This window comes from Pongo pygmaeus, chromosome 6, assembly GCF_028885625.2.
Source record: "Pongo pygmaeus isolate AG05252 chromosome 6, NHGRI_mPonPyg2-v2.0_pri, whole genome shotgun sequence".
NCBI classification, from domain to species: Eukaryota; Metazoa; Chordata; class Mammalia; order Primates; family Hominidae; genus Pongo; species Pongo pygmaeus.
The window spans coordinates 9371891-9391418 of NC_072379.2; the positions used below are offsets into that span (position 1 = coordinate 9371891).

At 53.4% G+C, this 19528-nt stretch overlaps 3 protein-coding genes across 6 annotated transcripts in view; 2 read left to right on the plus strand and 1 right to left on the minus strand.

The window, feature by feature from the left end:
- AP4M1 (adaptor related protein complex 4 subunit mu 1) overlaps window positions 1–588 on the plus strand; it is a 9075-nt gene extending 8487 nt beyond the window's left edge. For both annotated transcript variants that reach the window (XM_054496248.1, XM_054496247.1), the window contains exon 16: window positions 376–588. In XM_054496248.1, the coding sequence (XP_054352223.1) occupies window positions 376–564 (189 nt within the window). In that variant the 3' untranslated portion in view covers window positions 565–588. The remainder of the gene's footprint in view (window positions 1–375) is intronic.
- Window positions 1–10414, minus strand: part of TAF6 (TATA-box binding protein associated factor 6) — a 12619-nt gene extending 2205 nt beyond the window's left edge. Inside the window, 13 exon segments of the mRNA XM_063668151.1 lie at window positions 644–769; window positions 896–970; window positions 1825–2007; window positions 2415–2516; window positions 2609–2686; window positions 2795–2940; window positions 3491–3610; window positions 4040–4096; window positions 4307–4460; window positions 4587–4673; window positions 4773–4987; window positions 10358–10370; window positions 10373–10414. Coding sequence (XP_063524221.1) covers window positions 644–769; window positions 896–970; window positions 1825–2007; window positions 2415–2516; window positions 2609–2686; window positions 2795–2940; window positions 3491–3610; window positions 4040–4096; window positions 4307–4460; window positions 4587–4673; window positions 4773–4987; window positions 10358–10370; window positions 10373–10414 — 1398 coding nt within the window.
- MBLAC1 (metallo-beta-lactamase domain containing 1) lies at window positions 10269–19002 on the plus strand. 3 transcript variants are annotated; one of them, XM_054496244.2, is made up of 6 exons: window positions 10269–10530; window positions 12900–13026; window positions 13122–13218; window positions 13425–13547; window positions 15124–15241; window positions 15335–16128. In XM_054496244.2, exons 1-6 carry the CDS (start codon window positions 10413–10415, stop codon window positions 15523–15525), a joined length of 774 nt encoding a protein of 257 aa, XP_054352219.1. In that variant the 5' UTR covers window positions 10269–10412; the 3' UTR covers window positions 15526–16128. The 3 variants fall into 3 exon arrangements, with proteins under 3 accessions (XP_054352219.1, XP_054352217.1, XP_054352218.1); XM_054496242.2 differs by lacking the exons at window positions 15124–15241; window positions 15335–16128 and adding exons at window positions 17343–17566; window positions 17871–19002 and having other exon boundaries at window positions 10397–10530; XM_054496243.2 differs by lacking the exons at window positions 10269–10530; window positions 12900–13026; window positions 13122–13218; ... (1 more) ...; window positions 15124–15241; window positions 15335–16128 and adding exons at window positions 17433–17635; window positions 17871–19002.
- The last annotated feature ends 526 nt before the right edge of the window (window positions 19003–19528 follow it).

Sequence of the window (19528 nt, forward strand, 5' to 3'; positions counted from 1 at the left end):
GGTCACAGAGTGAGACTCCATCTCAAAAAAAAAAAAAGAAAAAGAAAACATGGGCACTAACATGTGAATGAACTTGCTAAATACTGTGGCAGGATGGTTAATCAAGAGGGCATTTGCCTTGTACAGAGAAGACCACAGAGTAACACAGGAGCATTGGGGAAGGATGGTCCAAATGCCACAGGCTGAGCGTGTAAGCCCTTCTTTTTTGGGGGGTGGTGGTCTCCCTCTGTAACCCAGGCTGGAGTGCAGTGGCACAATCATAGCTCACTGTAGCCTTGAACTCCTGGGTTCAAGGAATCCTCCCACCTCGGCCTCCCTAGTAGCTGGGACCACAGACACGTCACCACTCCCGGCTAACTTTTTGTTTTTTTGCAGGTGGGATCTCACTACGTTGCCCAGGCTGGCCTCATACTCCTAGGCTCCCAGAGTGCTGGGATTACAGGCAGAAGCCATCATGCCCAGCCCCCTTATTTCTTACTCAGCCTAAGTCTCAGTCTTTCCATCTGTAAAATAGTATCAGACTCTGCAATGTGCTCTGAAAACATGAGGCAAAGATGGGAGTAGGTGAATAAAATATGCCATATGCATGCTAAACTCTGCCTGTGTCTCAGTGGGCAGGTGTGGGGACAGGGGCTTCGGTCACCAGCAGGAGGCTCTGCACATGGTCTGCTCCAATCCGGTCAATGTTGCTCAGCACAGGGCCGTCCAGCACACTGCGGATCCGCTCCCCTTCCTGCTGCAGCCGGGGCAGAATCAGAGTCTTGATAACCTGTTGGAAGGGAAAGGGAGAAGCGAAAGCCGGAGGGTCACCAGGGTCTCCCAGATGGGGGTACAGTGCCCTCTATAACCTCATGACTGCGTCCCCTCCCCCATTTCTTCCTCCCAGAAGCCTAACATCGTGTCCCAGCTCAGCCAAGCCTGCGATGGAGCCATAACGAGTTGTCCAGGGCGTCTTCTCGTCCACCCAGCTCTGTAAGGGGAAGGAAATAAACTAAGATGAAGGGGACTGAAAGGATGATTGATAGGGACCTAAGTCTTTCATAGACACTTTCCTTGTAAATCATTAAGACATTACAATGAGGCCAGGCGTGGTGGCTCACGCCTGTAATCCCAGCACTTTGGGAGGCCGAAGCAGGTACATCACCTGAGGTCAGGAGTTCAGACCACCCTAGGCAACATGGTGAAACTCTGTCTCTACTAAAAATACAAAAATTAGCCAGTTGTGGCCAGGTGCAGTGGCTCATACCTGTAATCCCAGCACTCTGGGAGGCCGAGGCAGGCAGATCACCTGAGGACGGGAGTTCTAGAGCAGCCTGACCAACATGGAGAAACCCCATCTCTACTAAAAACACAACATTAGCTGGGTGTGGTGGCACATGCCTGTAATCCCAGCTACTCGGGAGGCTGAGGCAGGAGAATCATTGGAACCCAGGAGGCAGAGGTTGTGGTAAGCCAAGATCGCACCATTGCACTCCAGCCTGGGCAAGAAGAGCGAAACTCCATCTCAAAAAAACAAAAAAATTAGCCAGTTGTGGTGACAGGTGCCTGTAATCCCAAGTACTCAGGAGTCTGAGGCAGGAGAATCGCTTGAACCCAGGAGGCAGAGGGTGCGGTCAGCAGAGATCGCACCACTACACTCCAGCCTGGGCAAGAGTGAGACTCCATCTTAAAAAGAAAAAAAGGCATTACAGACAAGCCTCAACACTCTTAGACCCCCCACAAGTTCCAGTCCCTCTTCCCTCTGCCCCTTGTTTCCAGTGTGACTTCCCCCAACCAGAGGTGGCCAGTGATGAAACAAATGACACTCAAGTTTTCCTGGCTCACCTTGGTGAAGGTCTTGGTGATCCGGGACTGGATGTTGTTAGTGGTTGTGCTAAAATGCTTGCAGATCTGGGCCACCAGGCGGGCAGCAAAGTCTCGGAGTGCCCAGTGATTGTCCACATCTGGTCGCAGGCACAACTGTCTGCTCACAATGCAGGTCATCACAGCCGGAATCAGCTCATGGACCTAAGGGAGAAAGGGCAGGGCAGCTGATTCGGGTTTTGTTTGTTTGCTTGAGACAAAGTCTTGCTCTGTCACTCAGGCTGGTGTGCGGGGACACAATCATGGCTCACTGCAGCCTCAATCTCCTGGGCTCAAGCAATCCTCCCATCTCAGCCTCCCAGGTAGCTGGGGCCACAGGTGTGTACCACCATGCCTGGCTAATTTTGTTTTGGTTAATTTTTTTTTGTAGAGATAGCAGTCTCACTACTATCCTCAGGCTGTCCTCAAACTCCTGAGCTCAAGCAATCATCCCACTTCGGCCTCCCAAAGTTGTTGGGATTTCAGGCGTGAGCCACTGCTGACCACTGACTTCCTGTTGGTGGCAGCAGGGTCCTTAGTCCCCGGAAGGGAGGATGGGCAGGATCACTCACGTATTTTTCTAGATAGAGCGTGGGGTTGTCCATCAGCGCCTTCACCATACGCATCAGGTAGATGAGCAGGGCCAGGTTGTTCTGAACCACGTTCACACGGACCTGTGGGAGGGAGGAGTGCTGGGCATGGGGCAGGGAGACCCTCACAGGAGCTTCCACTGCCGTCCCTGCACTGTGGAACCTCATGCTCTCACCCCCTCCGAGATAAAGGTACTGAACCGTGGCAGCATCTGATACAGCCCGGGGTCCGTGGCAATGCTTTGCAGGGCTTCCTGTGGGAGGAGGGAAGCCAGTCAGGTGGGGGTGGGATGTGGGGAGCAATTCATAGGGCCCCCAGGAGGAGGAGTCTCAGGGCCAGGGCAGGCTGGTGGGGCCCTCACCGCCCTCTTGGCCTCGCAGGAGCCCACGCAGGCCTCAGTGATCTCCTTGTAGTAGAGCTGCTGCTCCACAGATAACTCGTGGATGCTCCGGGGCTTCAGTCGCAAGGGGGCCCCGTCCAGCAAGGGTGGCGCCTTCTTCTCTTTCCCTGTGTGATTGGAGAGGTGGGTCTGACAAAGAAAGCTCCAGAAGAAACCTCAGTAACAGAAGAACCTTAACCCTCCACTTCCCCTGAGACCCAGGAGACCCGGCTTCTTCTTAGGCTTCCCCATCCTTTCTGGGGCTCTCTGGCCCTCACCTCAGCCACTTCACCAGTGGCCACATGGAGGCCTGGCATGGTGGCTCACACCTGTAATCCCAGCATTTTGGGAGGCCAAGGCGGGCGGATCACGTGAGGCTGAGTTTGAGATCAGCCTGGCCAACATAGCAAAACCCTGTCTCTCTACTAAAAAAAATTACAAAAATTAGCCAGGCGTGGTGGTGGGCACCTGTAATCCCAGCTACTCAGGAAGCTAAGGCAGGAGAATCGCTTGAACCCCGGAGGTGGAGGTTGCAGTGAGCTGAGATGGTACCACTACACTCCAGCCTGGGTGACAGAGTGAGACTCCGTCTCAAAAACAAAAAAAAAAAGGAAACAAAACAAATGGCCATGTGTCTTTGGGCAAGAGTCCAGAGAGGCATGGCCTAGGAGGACTGACCTTTGCCGTCGGCTGTGGTGGCCCCTTGACCTTTGCCCTTCAGGGGTCCGTCTTCCTCCTGGCCTGGCTTGGCTGACTTCAGGGGTTCTGTGGCTTCGGCCTTCTGTTGCTCTTTGGGAGCTGGTGGGAAAGCAGGCACAGCAGGAGGGGTGACAAGAGTAGCAGGAAAAGTAAAAGGTGGGAGGAGGCCGGACTCGGTGGCTCATGCCTGTAATCCCAGCACTTTGGGAGGCCAAGGCGGGTGGATCACCTCAGGTCAGAAGTTCGAGACCAGCCTGGCCAACATGGTGAAACCTCGTCTCTACTAAAATTACAAAAAATTAGCCAGGTGTGGTGGTGTGTGCCTGTAGTCCCAGCTACTCAGGAGGCTGAGACACAAGAACGCGTGAACCCAGGAGGCACAGGTTTGCAGTGAGCCAAGATTGCGCCACTGCACTCCCCCACTCTTGCACTCCAGCACAGGCAACAGAGTGAGACTCCGTCTCAAAAAAAAGGTGGAAGGAGAGGGAAAGGGACCCAGAGACCCAGAGGGTGGAGCATGGAGGTTACCTGGGGGTGGGTTCTCGGGGATAGCTGGCTGGCAGCCCTCGATGCTCAGCCAATGAGCTGCAAGGAAGGCAGGTGTCAAGGTGAGTTGCCACGCATGGACATTGGGGAGTTGCCCCATGCTATGGAAGCGTGTTTCCACTCCTGCTCTCCTTGCAACTCACCAGGGATCTCACACTGAGCTTTTCTTCTATTGTGAGGCTCCTCACACCCACACACATCTGTCCTCCTTTCCCTCCTCCCTGCCACCCTGCTCTCCCCTCCCCCAACCTTTGAGGCAGACGTCCAGGGGCACCCGGGGCAGAGGGGTATTGATGATGTCGCTCAGATCAACTTCCTTCTCCTCGTAGAAGTAAAGCTCCCGGCCCCCACCAGAGGCGAAGCGGAAAGGAATGAACTCCTGGGCATGGAAGCCATAGAGTGGCTGTGGCAGGAGAGAGGGGAACAGGTAAGAAGGGAGCCGGAGGAGACCTGGCTGAAGGATGGCGTCTCACCCCGTCCCCATTGCCCTGTCCCCATCACCCGCCCCCTGCCTGTCTCCTCAAATCACCTCAACATTCTTTAGCTTCAAGGCGTAGTCAATGTCACTGGTGGTGAGCTTCTGCCGCTTCCCCATGTGCATGAACTTCAAGGCATCCTGCGGTGGATGACAGAACAGACATCAGCCCAAAATCCTAAGGACGGGGCCCCGGGTGACATGGACCCAATGTGGAGCTGGACAGAAGGGCCAGGTCACCTGTGCGATCTCTTTGATGCGGTAGCTGACCTCATCCGTTAGCAGCTGGCAGGTCTCCTCCTGAATCTGGGCGATGCCCATGGATTCAGCCACCACCTTCATGGACTCCGAGGGCAGCACAGTGTTGCTAAGCTTCAGCTTCTTCTCCTCAGCCATTCTGGAGTCCCTCTTCTCCTCCCTGGAAGGATGAAGCCCCCGGTGGAGAGACGGAGACCCTGGCAGAGGAATGGGGCAGGCAGAAGAAAAAGAAACGTGAGACACAGGGAGAGGGCCAACAAAGGGAGGACAGTGGAGAGAGGGGAGGAACTCGGAGTGTCTTATGTCCATCCCCACGTGAGTCAGCCGTGAGGTGTAACAGAGAAAGATAGAAATCTGGGCTGGGGCCAGGTTCAGTGGCTCACGCCTGTAATCCCACCAGCACTTTGGGAGGACGAGGCGGGCAGATCACTTGAGGTCAGGAATTCGAGACCAGCCTGGCCAACATGGAGAAACCCCATCTCTACTAAAAATACAAAAATTAGCAGGGTGTGGTAGTGCACGCCTGTAATCCCAGCTACTAGGGGAGGCTAAGGCAGGAGAATCACTTGAACCCAGAGGGCAGAGGTTGCAGTGACCCGAGATCACGCCACTGCACTCCAGCCAGGGTGACTCCATCTCAAAAAAAAAAAAAAAAAAATCTGGACTGGGCCTAGTGGCTCATGCCTGTAATTCCAACCCTTTGGGAGCCCAAGGTAGGAAGATCGCTTGAGCCCAGCAGTTCGCGACCAGCCTGGACAACACAGTGAGACCCCATCTGTACAAAAAATACAAAAATTAGCTGGGTATGCAGGCACATGGCTGTAGTTCTAGCTACTCAGGAGGCAGAGGTGGGAAAACTGATAGAGCCCAGGAGCTCCCAGGCTCAAGGAATCCTCACACCTCAGCCTCCCAAGTAGCTGGGACTATAGGTGTGTACCACTATGCACAGCCAATTTTTTGGGGGGGCAGGGGCAGAGACAGTCTCACTATGTTGTCCAGGCTGGTCTTGAACTGCTGGGCTCACGCAATCCTCCTGCTTCGGCCTCCCAAAGTGTTGGAATTACAGGCCTGAGCCACCAGGCCCAGCCCAGATTTCTATCTTTTTCTGTTACACCTCAGGGCTTCAATCCCACCACTTTGAAGTCTTGGGCTCAAGCAATCAATCCTCCAGTGTTGGCCTCTCAAAGTGTTGGAATTAAAGGCGTGAGCCGAAGTGCCTGGCCCAGGCTCAGCTTTCCTTATCTTCATAGCAATGCCATCCATCCAGACACTTGTTCTTTATCTGAGCCTTCACATCAAATCCACCAGGTAGGCCAGGCGCAGTGGCTCACGCCTGTAATTCCAGCACTTTGGGAGGCCAAGATGGGTGGATCACTTGAGGTCAGGAGTTCGAGACCAGCCTGAGCAACATGGTAAAACCCTGTCTCTACTAAAAATACAAAAATTAGCTGGGCATGGTGGCGCGTGCCTGTAATCCCAGCTACTTGGGAGGCTGAGGCAGGAGAATCACTTGAGCCTCGGGGGTAGAGGTTGCAGTGAGTTGAGATTGCGCCATTGCACTCCAGCCTCAGCGACAGATGGACTCCGTCTCAAAAAAAATAAATAAATAAAAGATAAAAAAATAAATCCAGTCAGGCGCAGTGGCTCACGCCTGTAATCCCAGCACTTTGGGAGGCCAAGGCGGATGGATCACCAGGTCAAGAGATGGAGACCATCCTGGCCAACGTGGTGAAATCCCATCTCTACTAAAAATACAAAAACTAGCTTGGCGTGGTGGCACGCGCCTGTAGTCCCAGCTACTCGGGAGGCTGAGGCAAGAGAATCACTTGAACCTGGGAAGCGGAGGTTGCAGTGAGCCAAGATCGTGCCACTGGACTCCAGCCTGGCGACAGAGCAAGACTCTGTCTCAAAAATCAATCCACCAGGTAGTTCAACCTGACTCCTCTGCTCCCACTGCTTGGCCCAGGTCACCATCATCTATCCACTGGGTAACTCCAAAAACCTCCCAACAATGTCAACCGGAGTCTACCCTTGCCTTTCTCTACATCTATTCCTAACGTTGCAGCCAAAATGCTTCTGTCAAACTGTAAAGCAGATTGTCATTTCTTTGCTCAAACCCTCATAATGGCTCTCCACTTGCCATAAAGTAAAACCCAAAATCCTTATAATGGGCAGGTGCAGTGGCTTAGCTCATGCCTGTAATCTCTGCACTTTGGGAAGGTGAGGTGGGAAGACTGCTTGGGCTTAGGAATTCCTGACCAGCCTGGGCAACATAACAAAACCCCATCTCAGGCCAGGCACAGTGGCTCACGCCTGTAATCCTAGCACTTTGGGAGACCAAGACGGGCGGATCACTTGAGGTCAGGAGTTCAAGACCAGCCTGGCCAACATGGTGAAACCCTATCTCTACTAAAAATAAAAAAATTAGATGGGCGTGGTGGCGGGCACCTGTAATCACAGCTACTCGGGAGGCTGAGGCAGTAGAATCACTCAAACCCAGGAGGCGGAGGTTGCAGTGAGCAAAGCTCTGTGTCATTGCACTCCAGCCTGGGCGACAAACCAAGACTTCTTCTCAAAAAAAAAAAAAAAAAAAAAAAAAAAAAAAGACAAAATCCTTATAACGTCCTACAAAGCCCTTCAAAATTTGCCTTCTCCCCATTATCTCTCTGAACGCCCTTCCTTCTGCCACTTTGACCCAGACACATACATTCCTTCTGGCTGCTCCTTAAACTTGCCAGGTATGTACTTGCTTAATAGCCTTTGCTCCATTCCCTCTGCCTGGAATGTTCTTCCCAGATGTCTAATTGGCTGCCTACCCTGACCACCCTATTTAACTCTGCACTCTGCCCTCAGAGTGGGGGCAGCCCACTCTTTCTTTTCCATAGCATTTAACATCTTCTGGGCATGGTGCGGGGGCTCACGCCTGTAATCCCAACACTTTGGGAGGCCGAGGCGGGCAGATCATGAGGTCAAGAGATCGAGACCATCCTGGCCAACATAGTTAAACCCTGTCTCTACTAAAAATACAAAAATTAGCTGGGCATGGTGATGCGCGCCTGTAGTCCCAGATACTCGGGAGGCTGAGGCAGGAGAATCGCTTGAACCCGGAAGGTGGAGGTTGCAGTGAGCAGAGGTTGTGCCACTCCACTCCAGCCTGGCAACAGAGTGAGACCCCGTAGACAGGGCTCTTTTTTTTTTTTTTGAGCTAGAGTTTCATTCTTGTTGTCCAGGCTGGAGTGCAATGGCACGATCTTGGCTTGCTGCAACCTCCGCCTCCCAGATTCAAGCAATTCTCCTGTCTCAGCCTCCCGAGTAGCTGGGATTACAGGCATGTGCCACCACACCGGGCTAATTTTTGTATTTTTAGTAGAGACGGGGTTTCACCATGTTGCTCAGGCTGGTCTTGAACTCCTGACCTCAGGTGTTCCGCCCACCTTGGCCTCCCAAAGTGTTGGGATTACAGGCATGAGCCACTGTGCCCGGCCAACAGAGCTCTTTATTATGTTCACTGATGTATTCCAGGAGCCCAGCCTGGGACATCATAAATATTTGTGAAGTAAATGAATTAGTTGTAAGGCTTAGAGATATTGGTGCTCAGTAAATACTTGGTATCACTATTATTAATAGGTCATAGGCCCAAGCTTTGAGCTTACACTGTAGTTAAAAGGAAACTGGGCCGGGCGTGGTGGCTCACGCCTGTAATCCCAGCACTTTGGGAGGCTGAGGTGGGCGGATCACGAGGTCAGGACATTGAGACCATCCTGGCTAACACACTGAAACCTCGTCTCTACTAAAAAATAGAAAAAAGTAGCCGGGCATGGTGGCAGGCGCCTGTAGTCCCTGCTACTCGGGAGGCTGAGGCAGGAGAATGGCGTGAGCCCGGGAGGTGGAGCTTGCAGTGAGCCGGGATCGCACCACTGCACTCCAGCCTGGGCAACAGAGCGAGACTCTGTCTCAAAAAAAAGCAAAGTGGAGCCAGGTGCAGTGGCTCACGCCTGTAATTTGGGAGGCCAAGGCGGGAAGATCACCTGAGGTCAGGAGTTCGAGACCACCCTGGCCAACATGGCGAAACCCTGTCTTTTTGTAAAAACACAAAAATTAACCAGAAATGGTGGCGGGCGCCTGTAGTCCCAGCTACTTGGGAGGCTGAGGTGGGAGAATCGCTTGCACCCAGGAGACGGAGGTTGCAGTGAACCGAGATCATGCCACTGCACTCCAGCCTGGGCGATAGAGGGAGACTCCGTCTCAAAAAAAAAAACAACTCACCCCAGTAATCCCAGCACTTTGGGAGGCAGAGGTGGGGGGATTGTTTGAGGCCAGGAGTTTGAGACAGCCTGGTCAACATAGTGAGACCCCTATTTCTGCAAAAATTTAAAAATTAGACGGGCATGGTGGTGTGAACCTGTCATCCCAGCTACTTAGGAGGCTGAGGCGGGAGGATCGCTTGAACTGAAGAGTTGGAGGCTGCAGCGAGCCAAGATGGTGCCACTGCACAACAGCCTGGGTAACAGACGGAAACCCTGCCTCAAAAAAAAACAAAAACAAAAAAAAAGTAAAGTGGCACACTTGGAGTTGGACATTAGGAAGATTAACATGAATACTGTTCAGGAGTAGTACAGGTAGGGTGGGGCCGTGCTGGAAGGATGGGAAGAGGGAGGCCGAAAAACAAATTGGTTCTTTTCAAACCATCCCTGATCTCCTCCCCCACTTTTATAAGTCTTATCTACAGGGAACACAATTATTCGAGACATACTCTGTGCCTGGCGCCGGGTTTACAAGAGGCGGTCGTGTCCCACTTCCCTGGCGAACTCCTACGAATCCTTCAGTACCCGGCGGCACCCTCTGCCAGTAAAGGCTCATAAAACACGCTACAGTCACAGGATCTCCTCAGATCGGTGGAGGCGGCAGGAAGGCGTCCCAGGGAAGGGTTAACTTGAGCGAGATCCCAGCAGAAAAGCAGGTCGAAGATCCCCGGGCAGCGCGAAAGGAGGTTCAGAGAGCCCACCCCATCTCCTGCAACATCTCTCCAATGCAGGCACACACACGGGGTCCCCACGAGCACAGACACACAACCAACCGTCCTCTTTCCAGTCCCCACAAGGGACCTTCAAAGGGTCTCCTCCGGGGTACCACTCAGACCCGCCCCCGCCAGCCGAGCGCGGGGAGCAGGAAAACTCTAGCCGCAGCCGAGACGCTGCTCACCCGCGCTCGGCGCCATCTTGGCCCCGCCCCCTCGTGGGAGCAGGTCCTGGCAGAGCCGAAGAGCAAGTCACTGCCCCTTCCCCGTGCCAGAATAAGTCCTCTAGGCTCGCAGAATGAAATTATATTTTAAAAGTTTGTTTTTACATCTACATATAAGGAGCACTCCCTCTTGGTGTAATTACTGCAATTTATTCCTTCACTACCCGGCTGCCAGGACCTTCAAGAGGCGCCACAAAACGGTGGCAGGGAAACCCGGAGCAACAAGGCCCCACCCCTGTTGGGCTGATCTTGCGCATGCGCCGACCTTCGTAGGCCGGATTTAAGGCTGCCGCCAGCCGCCTGGGAATTTAAAGGACCCACACTACCTTCCCGAAGTTGGTTTGAAGGCAAGAGGTGATTGTTTGTGGAAGGCGCTTTGTCATGGGACCTGTGCGGTTGGGAATATTGCTTTTCCTTTTTTTGGCCGTGCACGAGGCTTGGGCTGGGATGCCGAAGGAGGAGGACGATGACACAGAACGCTTGCCCAGCAAATGCGAAGGTATTTGAAGGGGGTAGCCCCTATAGGCATCGCCTGGCCACACCTCCTTCTTCTAGGCCGGACATCCTGGACTGTATTGGGTGGGTCACCCGACCTCCTTGAAGGCTTGAGGGAGGTTCTGGTGGAGCTTGGCTGAATTTGGATGGGGTCAAGGAAGCGAACGTGTAGTGCCACCTCAAAGCTGCATCCAGAGGGAGCCTGCATTTTTTTGGCTGGCTTGGAACCCCCCCCCCTCGCCCGCCAGTGGATTGTGGGAATTGTAGTTCAGGGACCATCGGCCCTGGACTGCCAACTTTTAGAGCATCTTCAGTGAGTGTTTACCTCATGTCACCAGACCTTAATCTGCCGAGGCTGCAGGAGCCGGGTGTGAGGCTCAGGCCTTGTGGACATCCGCTGCCCTACCCTAGCATAGACGCTCCCAAATTACAGGCCCCACACCCCGATGAGGGGGTTTGAGGGTGAGTAACTCAGCCTTTGAAGCTCATAAACAAAAGGAAGCCACACAACTAGGAGAGGGTCCCCATCCGGTGAGACTTTGCAGACGGTGCTTACTATATGGATTTTTCAGCAAGCAGCACCTTCCATAGCTGCACTAGCGTGGGGCCCAGTTGAGAAAGGGGGCTGGCCCTGATGCCCTAGTTTGCTGCCCTCCTGACTTTACGTTTCTCCTCTGGATTCTTTTTCTCTTCGCTTCACCCCCCCCAACTGTATTTCAGTATCATGAAAAGCAGTCATGATAGTCTCATGACTTGGTCCTCATCTCTGTCTCCTCTCACCTCCGTGTGCCGCTCTTCTCCCCTGACCTGTCAATCTTTTTAAATAGACTTAATCACCTAATTGTATCAGTCCTTGCTTTAACACCTCTGCAGGCCTTCTATCAGAATACAGCCAACGGGCCTGGGCACAGCGGCTCACATCTGTAATCTCAGCACTTTGGAAGGCCAAGGTGGGAGGATCACTTGAGCCCATGAGTTCAGGCCCAGCTTCACCATAGCTTGTCATCCTTGGTTTATCTGTCCCAACTACACTGACAGAGACCTGTAGATAGAGATAATAGGTCTTATTGCTGTCTATATTGTTAGTATGCATACAGAAGGAGCTCAATAAATAACTGCAGGTTAACAGTGAATACTTATACAGTGCTCACTATGTGCCGGCCTTTATATATGTTGATTTATTTAATCTTCATCACACTCCCATGAGGGACATACTATTATTATCCAATTGTATTTATTTCATATATTATATATATATATTTTTTTTTTTCTTTTGAGACAGAGTCTCATGCTGTTGCCCAGGCTGAAGTGCAGTGGTGCAATCTCAGCTCACTGCAACCTCCGCCTCCCGGGTGTTCAAGCGATTCTCCTGCCTCAGCCTCCCAAGTAGCTGGGATTACAGGCACCCGCCAACATGCCCAGCTAATTTTTGTATTTTTAGTAGAGACAAGGTTTCACTATGTTGGCCAGGATGGTCTCAATCTCTTGACCTCGTGACCCACCCACCTCAGCCTCCCAAAGTGTTGGGATTACAGGCATGAGTCACTGTGCCGGCCTATTTATTTTTAATGTATTTTACTTTTTTTGAGATGGAGTCTCCCTCTGTTGCCTGGGCTGGGGTGCAGTGGTGGGATCTCAGCTCACTGCAACCTCTACCTCCTGGGTTCAAGTGATTCTCCTGCCTCAGCCTCCTGAGTAGCTATTACAGGTGCACACCACCACACCTGGCTAGTTTTTGTATTTTTAGTAGAGATGGGGTTTCACCATGCTGGCCAGGCTGGTCTTCAACTCCTCAAGTGATCTGCCCTCCTCAGCCTCCCAAAGTGCTGGGATTACAGGTGTGAGCCACCACTCCTGGCCTATTATCCCATTTTAAAGATGAAGAAACCGGCTGGGCGCGGTGGCTCACGCCTATAATCCCAGTACTTTGGGAGGCCAAGGCAGGCAGATCACGAGGTCAGCTGATTAAGACCATCCTGGCTAACATGGTGAAACCCCGTCTCTACTAAAAATACAAAAAATTAGCCGGGCGTTGTGGTGGGTGCCTGTAGTCCCAGCTACTCGGGAGACTGAGGCAGGAGAATGGTGTGAACCCAGGAGGCGGAGCTGGCAGTGAGCTGAGATCGAGCCACTGCACTCCAGCCTGGGCGACAGAGCGAGAGTCCGTCTCAAAAAAAAAAAAAAGATGAAGAAACCAAGGCACAACAAGCAGGAAGATTGCCACACAGCTGCTAAATGGCTGAGCCAGGATTCCAACCCAGCCAGTCTGGCTCGAGTCTGCACTTGTATGCTCTGCTGCCTCAGGTCATCTGCAGAATGAATGGCTGGTGTGTTTGTCTTTCACCTCCCCTGAACGTTTCTCCTCCCCACCAGTGTGTAAGCTGCTGAGTACAGAGCTACAGGCAGAGCTGAGTCGCACCGGTCGATCTCGAGAGGTGCTGGAGCTGGGGCAGGTGCTGGACACAGGCAAGAGGAAGAGACACGTGCCTTACAGCGTTTCGTGAGTCCTTCGTGCTCCTCCCCTTTCCAACCCCCAACGGAGCCCTGGGAATTCCTACAGCATCCAGGGAATCTTTGTTTCCTTTCTTTCCACAGAGAGACAAGGCTGGAAGAGGCCTTAGAGAATTTATGTGAGCGGATCCTGGACTATAGTGTTCACGCTGAGCGCAAGGGCTCACTGAGATATGCCAAGGTCAGACCCTTCCCCAGGGCAGGACCCCACTTCTCAGATACAAAGATCTGTATCCCCTGAGGTCCTCCAGAGGTTATCTGCCCATCATCTCACCATCATGGAACTCACCCTTGAATCTCCAGCAGTTGACAAAACTGAAATGGCAGAAAGGGGAAGGGAGGGGTGGGGTGGTGGGCTGGGCTGATGCCAAATTCTTAATCTCTCAGGGTCAGAGTCAGACCATGGCAACACTGAAAGGCCTAGTGCAGAAGGGGGTGAAGGTGGATCTGGGGATCCCTCTGGAGCTGTGGGATGAGCCCAGCGTGGAGGTCACATACCTCAAGAAGCAGGTAGGATAAGATACTGCACCATCCAGGGAGGTGAGAAGGGAACCTGAGAGGGGAGCTAGGTTCTAGGGTTTGACTGTAGGGGATGTCTACCCCTGAGCATGGGGAAGGGGGCAGAGTGAGGACTGTGCCATTGATTAAAGTGAGTCCAGGAGCGGTGGGGTGCGCGGTGGCTCACACCTGTAATCCCAGCAATTTGGGAGGCTGAGGCAGGTGGATCATTTGAGGTCATAAGTTTGAGACCAGCCTGGCCAACAAGGCAAAACCCCATCTTTAATAAAAACACAAAAGTTAGCCAGGCGTGGTGGTGCACGCCTGTGATCCCAGCTACTTGGGAGGCTGAGGCAAGAGAATTGCTTGAACCCAGGAGGTGGAGGTTGCAGTGAGCCGAGATCGCACCATTGCACTCCAGCCAGGGCGACAGAGCAAGACTCCATCTCAAAAAAAAAAAAAAAATGAGCCAGGTGGAGTGGCTCACAACTGTAATGCTAGCACTTTGCGAGTCTGAGGGAGAAGGATTGTTTGAGACCAGAGTTAGAGACCAGCTTGTGTAACATAAGAGACCCTTCTCTACAAATAATAATAATTTTAAAGAATTTTTTTTTTCAAGACGGAGTTTCACTCTTATTGCCCAGGCTGGAGTGCAGTGGCACCATCTCAGCTCACCGCAACCTCCACCTCCTGGGTTCAAGCCATTCTCCTGCTTCAGCCTCCCGAGTAGCTGGAATTACAAGCGCCTGCCACCACACCCGGCTAATTTTTTGTAATTTTAGTAGAGACGGGGTTTCCTCATGTTGGCCAGGCTGGTCGAACTCCAGACCTCAGGTGATCCTCCCGCCTTGGCCTCCCAAAGTGCTGGGATTACAGGCATGAGCCATCGGGCCCTGCCTTAAGGAAAATTTTTAAAAATAATGGGCCGGGTGCGATGGCTCACGTATGTAATCCCAGCACTTTGGGAGGGCGAGGCAGGCGGATCACGACATCAGCGGTTCGAGACCAGCTGGGCCAACATAGTGAAACCCTGTCTCTACTAAAAATAAAAGAATTAGCCGGGCGTGGTGGCACGGTGGCGTGCATCTGTAGTCCCAGCTACTCAGGAAGCTGAGGCAGGAGAATTGCTTGAACCCAGGAGGCAGAGGTTGCAGTGAGCTGAGATCCCACCACTGCAGTCCAGCCTGGGTGACAGAGCGAGACTCCATCTCAAAAAAAAAAAAAAGTAACAATGGTTGCTAATAATATCCACCATCACTTATTGAGCACCTACTGTGTCCCAGACTCTGGACCAGATACTTTGCATCTGTAGCCTCATTTTACCCTCAACAACCTGATGTGGTAGGTGCAATTACCATACATATTTTACAGGCAAGGAGCTGAAACTCAAGAGTTTAATAAACTACTTGGCAGAGTAGATGCTGGTAAATGTTTGTTGAATGAATGAGGATTGCACATCTAGTAGGCCAAACTTAGCTTCCTGGCTACCTGCCTTTCCAAAATCAGTCAGGTTGAGCAGGGAGAGAAGACAGGAGGGATCTCAAATCCCTCCAGAGCGGATACTCTTCTGGCCCTTCTACTTGACCAGTGTGAGACCATGTTGGAGGAGTTTGAAGACATTGTGGGAGACTGGTACTTCCACCATCAGGAGCAGCCCCTACAAAATTTTCTCTGTGAAGGTCATGTGCTCCCAGCTGCTGAAACTGGTAAGCGTAAGGGTTGAACTCCTCTCTTGCCAAGCCATAGCCTCCCCTGCCTCCAGGACTAATATTTAAATTGTTTTCTGTCATCCAATCTAGCGTGTCTTCAGGAAACTTGGACTGGAAAGGAGATCAAAGATGGGGAAGAGAAAACAGAAGGGGGGGAAGAGCAGGAGGAAGAGGAGGAAGAGCAGGAGGAGGAGGAGGAAGAGGAAGAGGAGGAAGAAGAAGGGGGAGACAAGATGACCAAGACAGGGGGCCACCCCAAACTTGACCGAGAAGATCTTTGACCCTTGCCTTTGAGCCCCCAGGAGGGGAAGGGATCATGGAGAGCCCTCTAAAGTCTGCGCTCTCCCTGCTCCACAGCTTTCAGGGTGTTTGTGAGTGACTCCACCCAAGCTTGTAGCTGTTCTCTCCCGTCTAACCTCAGGCAAGATCCTGGTGAAACAGCATGACATGGCTTCCGGGGTGGAGGTCCTGCTCCTACAGATGAACTCCATCCAGCCCCTTAATTGGCAGGTGTATGTGCTGACAGTACTGAAAGCTTTCCTCTTTAACTGATCCCACCCCCAGAGGTCAGCAGTGGCACTGGAGCTGTGGGCTTTGGGAAACAGTCACTTAGCTCCTTAAGGTCTGTTTTTAGACCCTTCCAAGGAAGAGGCCAGAACGGACATTCTCTGCGATCTATATACATTGCCTGTATCCAGAAGGCTACACACCAGCAAACCATGAAGGGGAATGGGACGCTGGGTCATGGCCTGGAGTTGCTGATAAGTTAGGTGGGGTAGATACTTGGTCTACTTCAGATCAGTGTAACCCAGAGCCCACCATATAGTTTTATAGGTGCTAAATTTTCTATATCGCTATTAAACTTTTTTCTTTTTTTCTAAAAACTAGCTGGGCCCAAAGTTTCAAACAACAGCCGGGCACACATAGCTAGCTGGTCGATGAGGCAGCACCCAGAATGGCCGCTGTCTTGTTAAGCTCAAGCTCCAGCCTGAGCAACATAGTGAAGCCCCAATTCTATACACACACACACACACACACATTAAGAAGACTGCAGGGCTGGTGGTGCAGCGCCTGTAGTCCCAGTTACTGCAGAGGTGGAGATAGGAGGATCACTTGAGTCCAAAAGGTCAAGCCCAGCCTGGAGGCTGGGCACAGTGACTCACACCTGTAATCTTAGCACTTTGGGAGGCCAAGGCGGGTGGATAACGAGATCAGGAGATAGAGACCATCCTAGCTAACACGGTGAAACCCCGTCTGTACTAAAAATACAAAAAATTAGCCAGGTGTGGTGGCGAGCGCCTGTATTCCCAGCTACTCGGGAGGCTGAGGCAGGAGAATGGCGGGAACCCGGGAGGCGGAGCTTGCAGTGAGCCGAGATCGTGCCACTGCACTCCAGCCTGGGTGACAGAGCGAGACTCTGTCTCAAAAAAAAAAAAAAAAATTAGCCGGGCATGGTGGTGGGCGCCTGTAATCCCAGTTACTCGTTACTCGGGAGGCTGAGACAGGAGAGTCGCTTGAACCCAGGAGGCAGAGGTTGCAGTGAGCTGAGATCACGCCACTGCACTCTAGCCTGGGCGACAGAACAAGACTCCATCTCAAAAAAAAAAAAAAAAAAATTTAGAGAGGCGTGCACGCCTGTATTCCCAGCACTCCCGGAGGCTGAAGCAGGAGAATCGCTAGAACCAGGGGTTCAAGACTGGGGCGAGCTATGATGGTGCCCCTGCACTCTAGCCTGGGCGACAGGGCGACACTTTGTCTCAAAAGAAAAAAAGACCAGGCGCGGAGGCTCACACCTGTAATCCTAGCACTTTAGGAGACCAAGGCTGGAGGATCGCTGGAGCCCAGGAGTTCCAGACCAGTCCTGGCAACAGAACTAGACTGTGTCTCTAAAAAAAAAAACAGAAAGAAATAATAGAAACCTTAGCTGGGCTTGGTGGTGGGCATCTGTGGTCCCAGATACTCGGGAGGCTGAGGCGGGAGGATCACATGAGCCCAGGAGGTTGAGGCTACAGTGAGGTCTGACCGCGCCACTGCACTCCTGCCTGGGTAACTGAGCATGACCCCTCCTCAAAGCTAATGGCGCTTCATAATTCTGCAGTGCAAAGAAGTTGCTCGGGTTGTGGGGCGGAGAACCACCAGGAGGCTGGAGCCCAGGCAGCCTCCTCTGGCACACGGTGAAGGCGCCGGAACTACGGCTACTTCCGCGGCGCGGCTTCGGTCGCCATATCTGGGTACACGGGAACTCGCAGAGGACAAACTCCCACCCGCGTTTTCGATTTCTGCGCTTTTCTCGAGTGAGGCAAGACCTAGCAGAGGCCCAAGGTAGAGCGCGGCTAGGATTCGATTGAGGGAAACATAAAGGATAGCCTTTGGAGGGTGACGGGCAAGGACGTACGTACCGCGAAAGCAATGGGGCGGGGGCCGTGGACGCCGAGGGAGGGGCGGGCCCAAGTGTGAAGGAAGGCTGGGCGATACCATTTTGGGCAGGGGTTGAGGGGTGATACCAACTTAATGGGAGGCGGGTGGCAGAGAACCGAGGCTTAGGGGCAGTGGCGGGGCCGGGCGCGGGTGGGGGATCGTGGAGGGACAGGACGGTCGCCCACTACTCCATTTCCTTTCTCCCCAGCCCGTCCCTCCCTGCCAGGAGCAGCCTCATGCGGACCGAGCCGCTGCTCGGGGCATCCCCTCTGCTGGTGCCCGGCGACCCCTACTCCGTGGTGGTTCTGCTGCAGGGCTACGCGGATCCCGAGGGGGTGGGCGACGCCGTGCGCGCCGACGGCTCCGTGACCCTGGTCCTACCCCAGACCCGGGGCCCGGCCTCCAGCCACCGAGAGTCCCCGCGCGGGAGTGGCGGCGCAGAGGCCGCCCTGGAGGAGGCGGCCCGTGGCCCCATCCTGGTGGACACCGGGGGCCCCTGGGCTCAGGAGGCGCTGCTGGGGGCGCTGGCGGGGCAGGGCGTGGCCCCGGGAGACGTGACGCTAGTGGTGGGGACTCATGGGCACTCGGATCACATCGGGAACTTGGGGCTGTTCCCAGGCGCGGCTCTGCTGGTCTCGCACGACTTCTGCCTCCCCGGAGGCCGCTACCTGCCCCACGGGCTGGGTGAGGGGCAGCCCCTGCGCCTGGGCCCGGGGCTCGAGGTATGGGCCACGCCGGGCCACGGGGGCCAGCGCGACGTGAGCGTGGTGGTGGCCGGCACGGCTCTGGGCACCGTGGTGGTGGCGGGAGATGTGTTTGAGCGAGATGGGGACGAGGATTCGTGGCAGGCACTGAGTGAAGACCCCGCAGCCCAGGAGCGGAGCCGGAGGAGGGTCCTGGTTGTTGCCGACGTGGTCGTACCTGGTCACGGTCCCCCCTTTCGAGTGCTAAGGGAAGCCTCGCAGCCCGAGACGGAGGGTGGAGGGAACAGCCAGCAGCAGCCGGCGGTCGGAGACGAGGAGCCAGCCCTGCACTACTCAGCCCCGAGAGGGACTGCACTCTTGTCAGGGAAGCCCTAACAGTGAGGAGCTGCTGGAGACAGAGTCAGAGCAGTCAAGGGTGGGAGCTTCCAGCCCTTCCAGGAGGCCAGTTTTCCAGTGAGGACAGAGTACACCTGACACTGCCATCACATCGTCAGTATCACTGCCTGTCTCTGCCACCAAACTAAGATCAAAGGACGGGCTCAGCTCCCTCCCTGTGCATTCTCCCTGGGCCTCAGTAAAATGGGAGAAGGTTCCTGGGAGGGGCCTCCAAAATAAAAACGGAAACTGCATTGAAAATCATAGTGCCCTAGTGTAAATGTGAAGCATTGACAGTGATAATCGTGCAAACATGGTAATCTACAACTGCAGCAGAGGCATACTTTGGCCAATTGCCCCTTTCTTATAGGATGGAGGTTGCTGAGAGAAGGTGCAGGGCATAGAGATGACCCCTTAGTCACCTGACTTATGTATTTGTTCATATTTTTTTGTCACACAGGCTAGAGTGCAGTGGTGCAGTCATAGCTCACTGCAGCCTCCAGCTTAAGCCATCCGACTGCCTCAGCCTCCCAAGTAGCTGGGATGACAGGCAAGTGCCACTATGCCCCACTAATTTTTTTTTTTTTTTTTTTTTTTTTTTTTTGAGACACAGTTTCACTCTGTCCCCACAGGCTGCAATGCAATAGCACAATCTTGCACTGCAGACTGCACTGCAACCTCCACCTCCTGGGTTCAATTGGTTCTTGTGCCTCAGCCTTCCCAGCAGCTGGGATTACAGGCTCACACTACCATGTCCAGCTAATTTTTATATTTTTAGTAGAGAAAG

Excerpts from the sequence above, each read along its gene's own strand:
- MBLAC1 (XM_054496242.2), top strand. The coding sequence starts at position 10,413 with ATGGGACCTGTGCGGTTGGGAATATTGCTTTTCCTTTTTTTGGCCGTG. Across the intron at positions 13,027-13,121 it reads CACGTGCCTTACAGCGTTTC|AGAGACAAGGCTGGAAGAGG; the intron begins GTGAGTCCTTCG and ends TTCTTTCCACAG. Across the intron at positions 13,548-17,342 it reads TCACATACCTCAAGAAGCAG|TGCAAAGAAGTTGCTCGGGT; the intron begins GTAGGATAAGAT and ends ATAATTCTGCAG.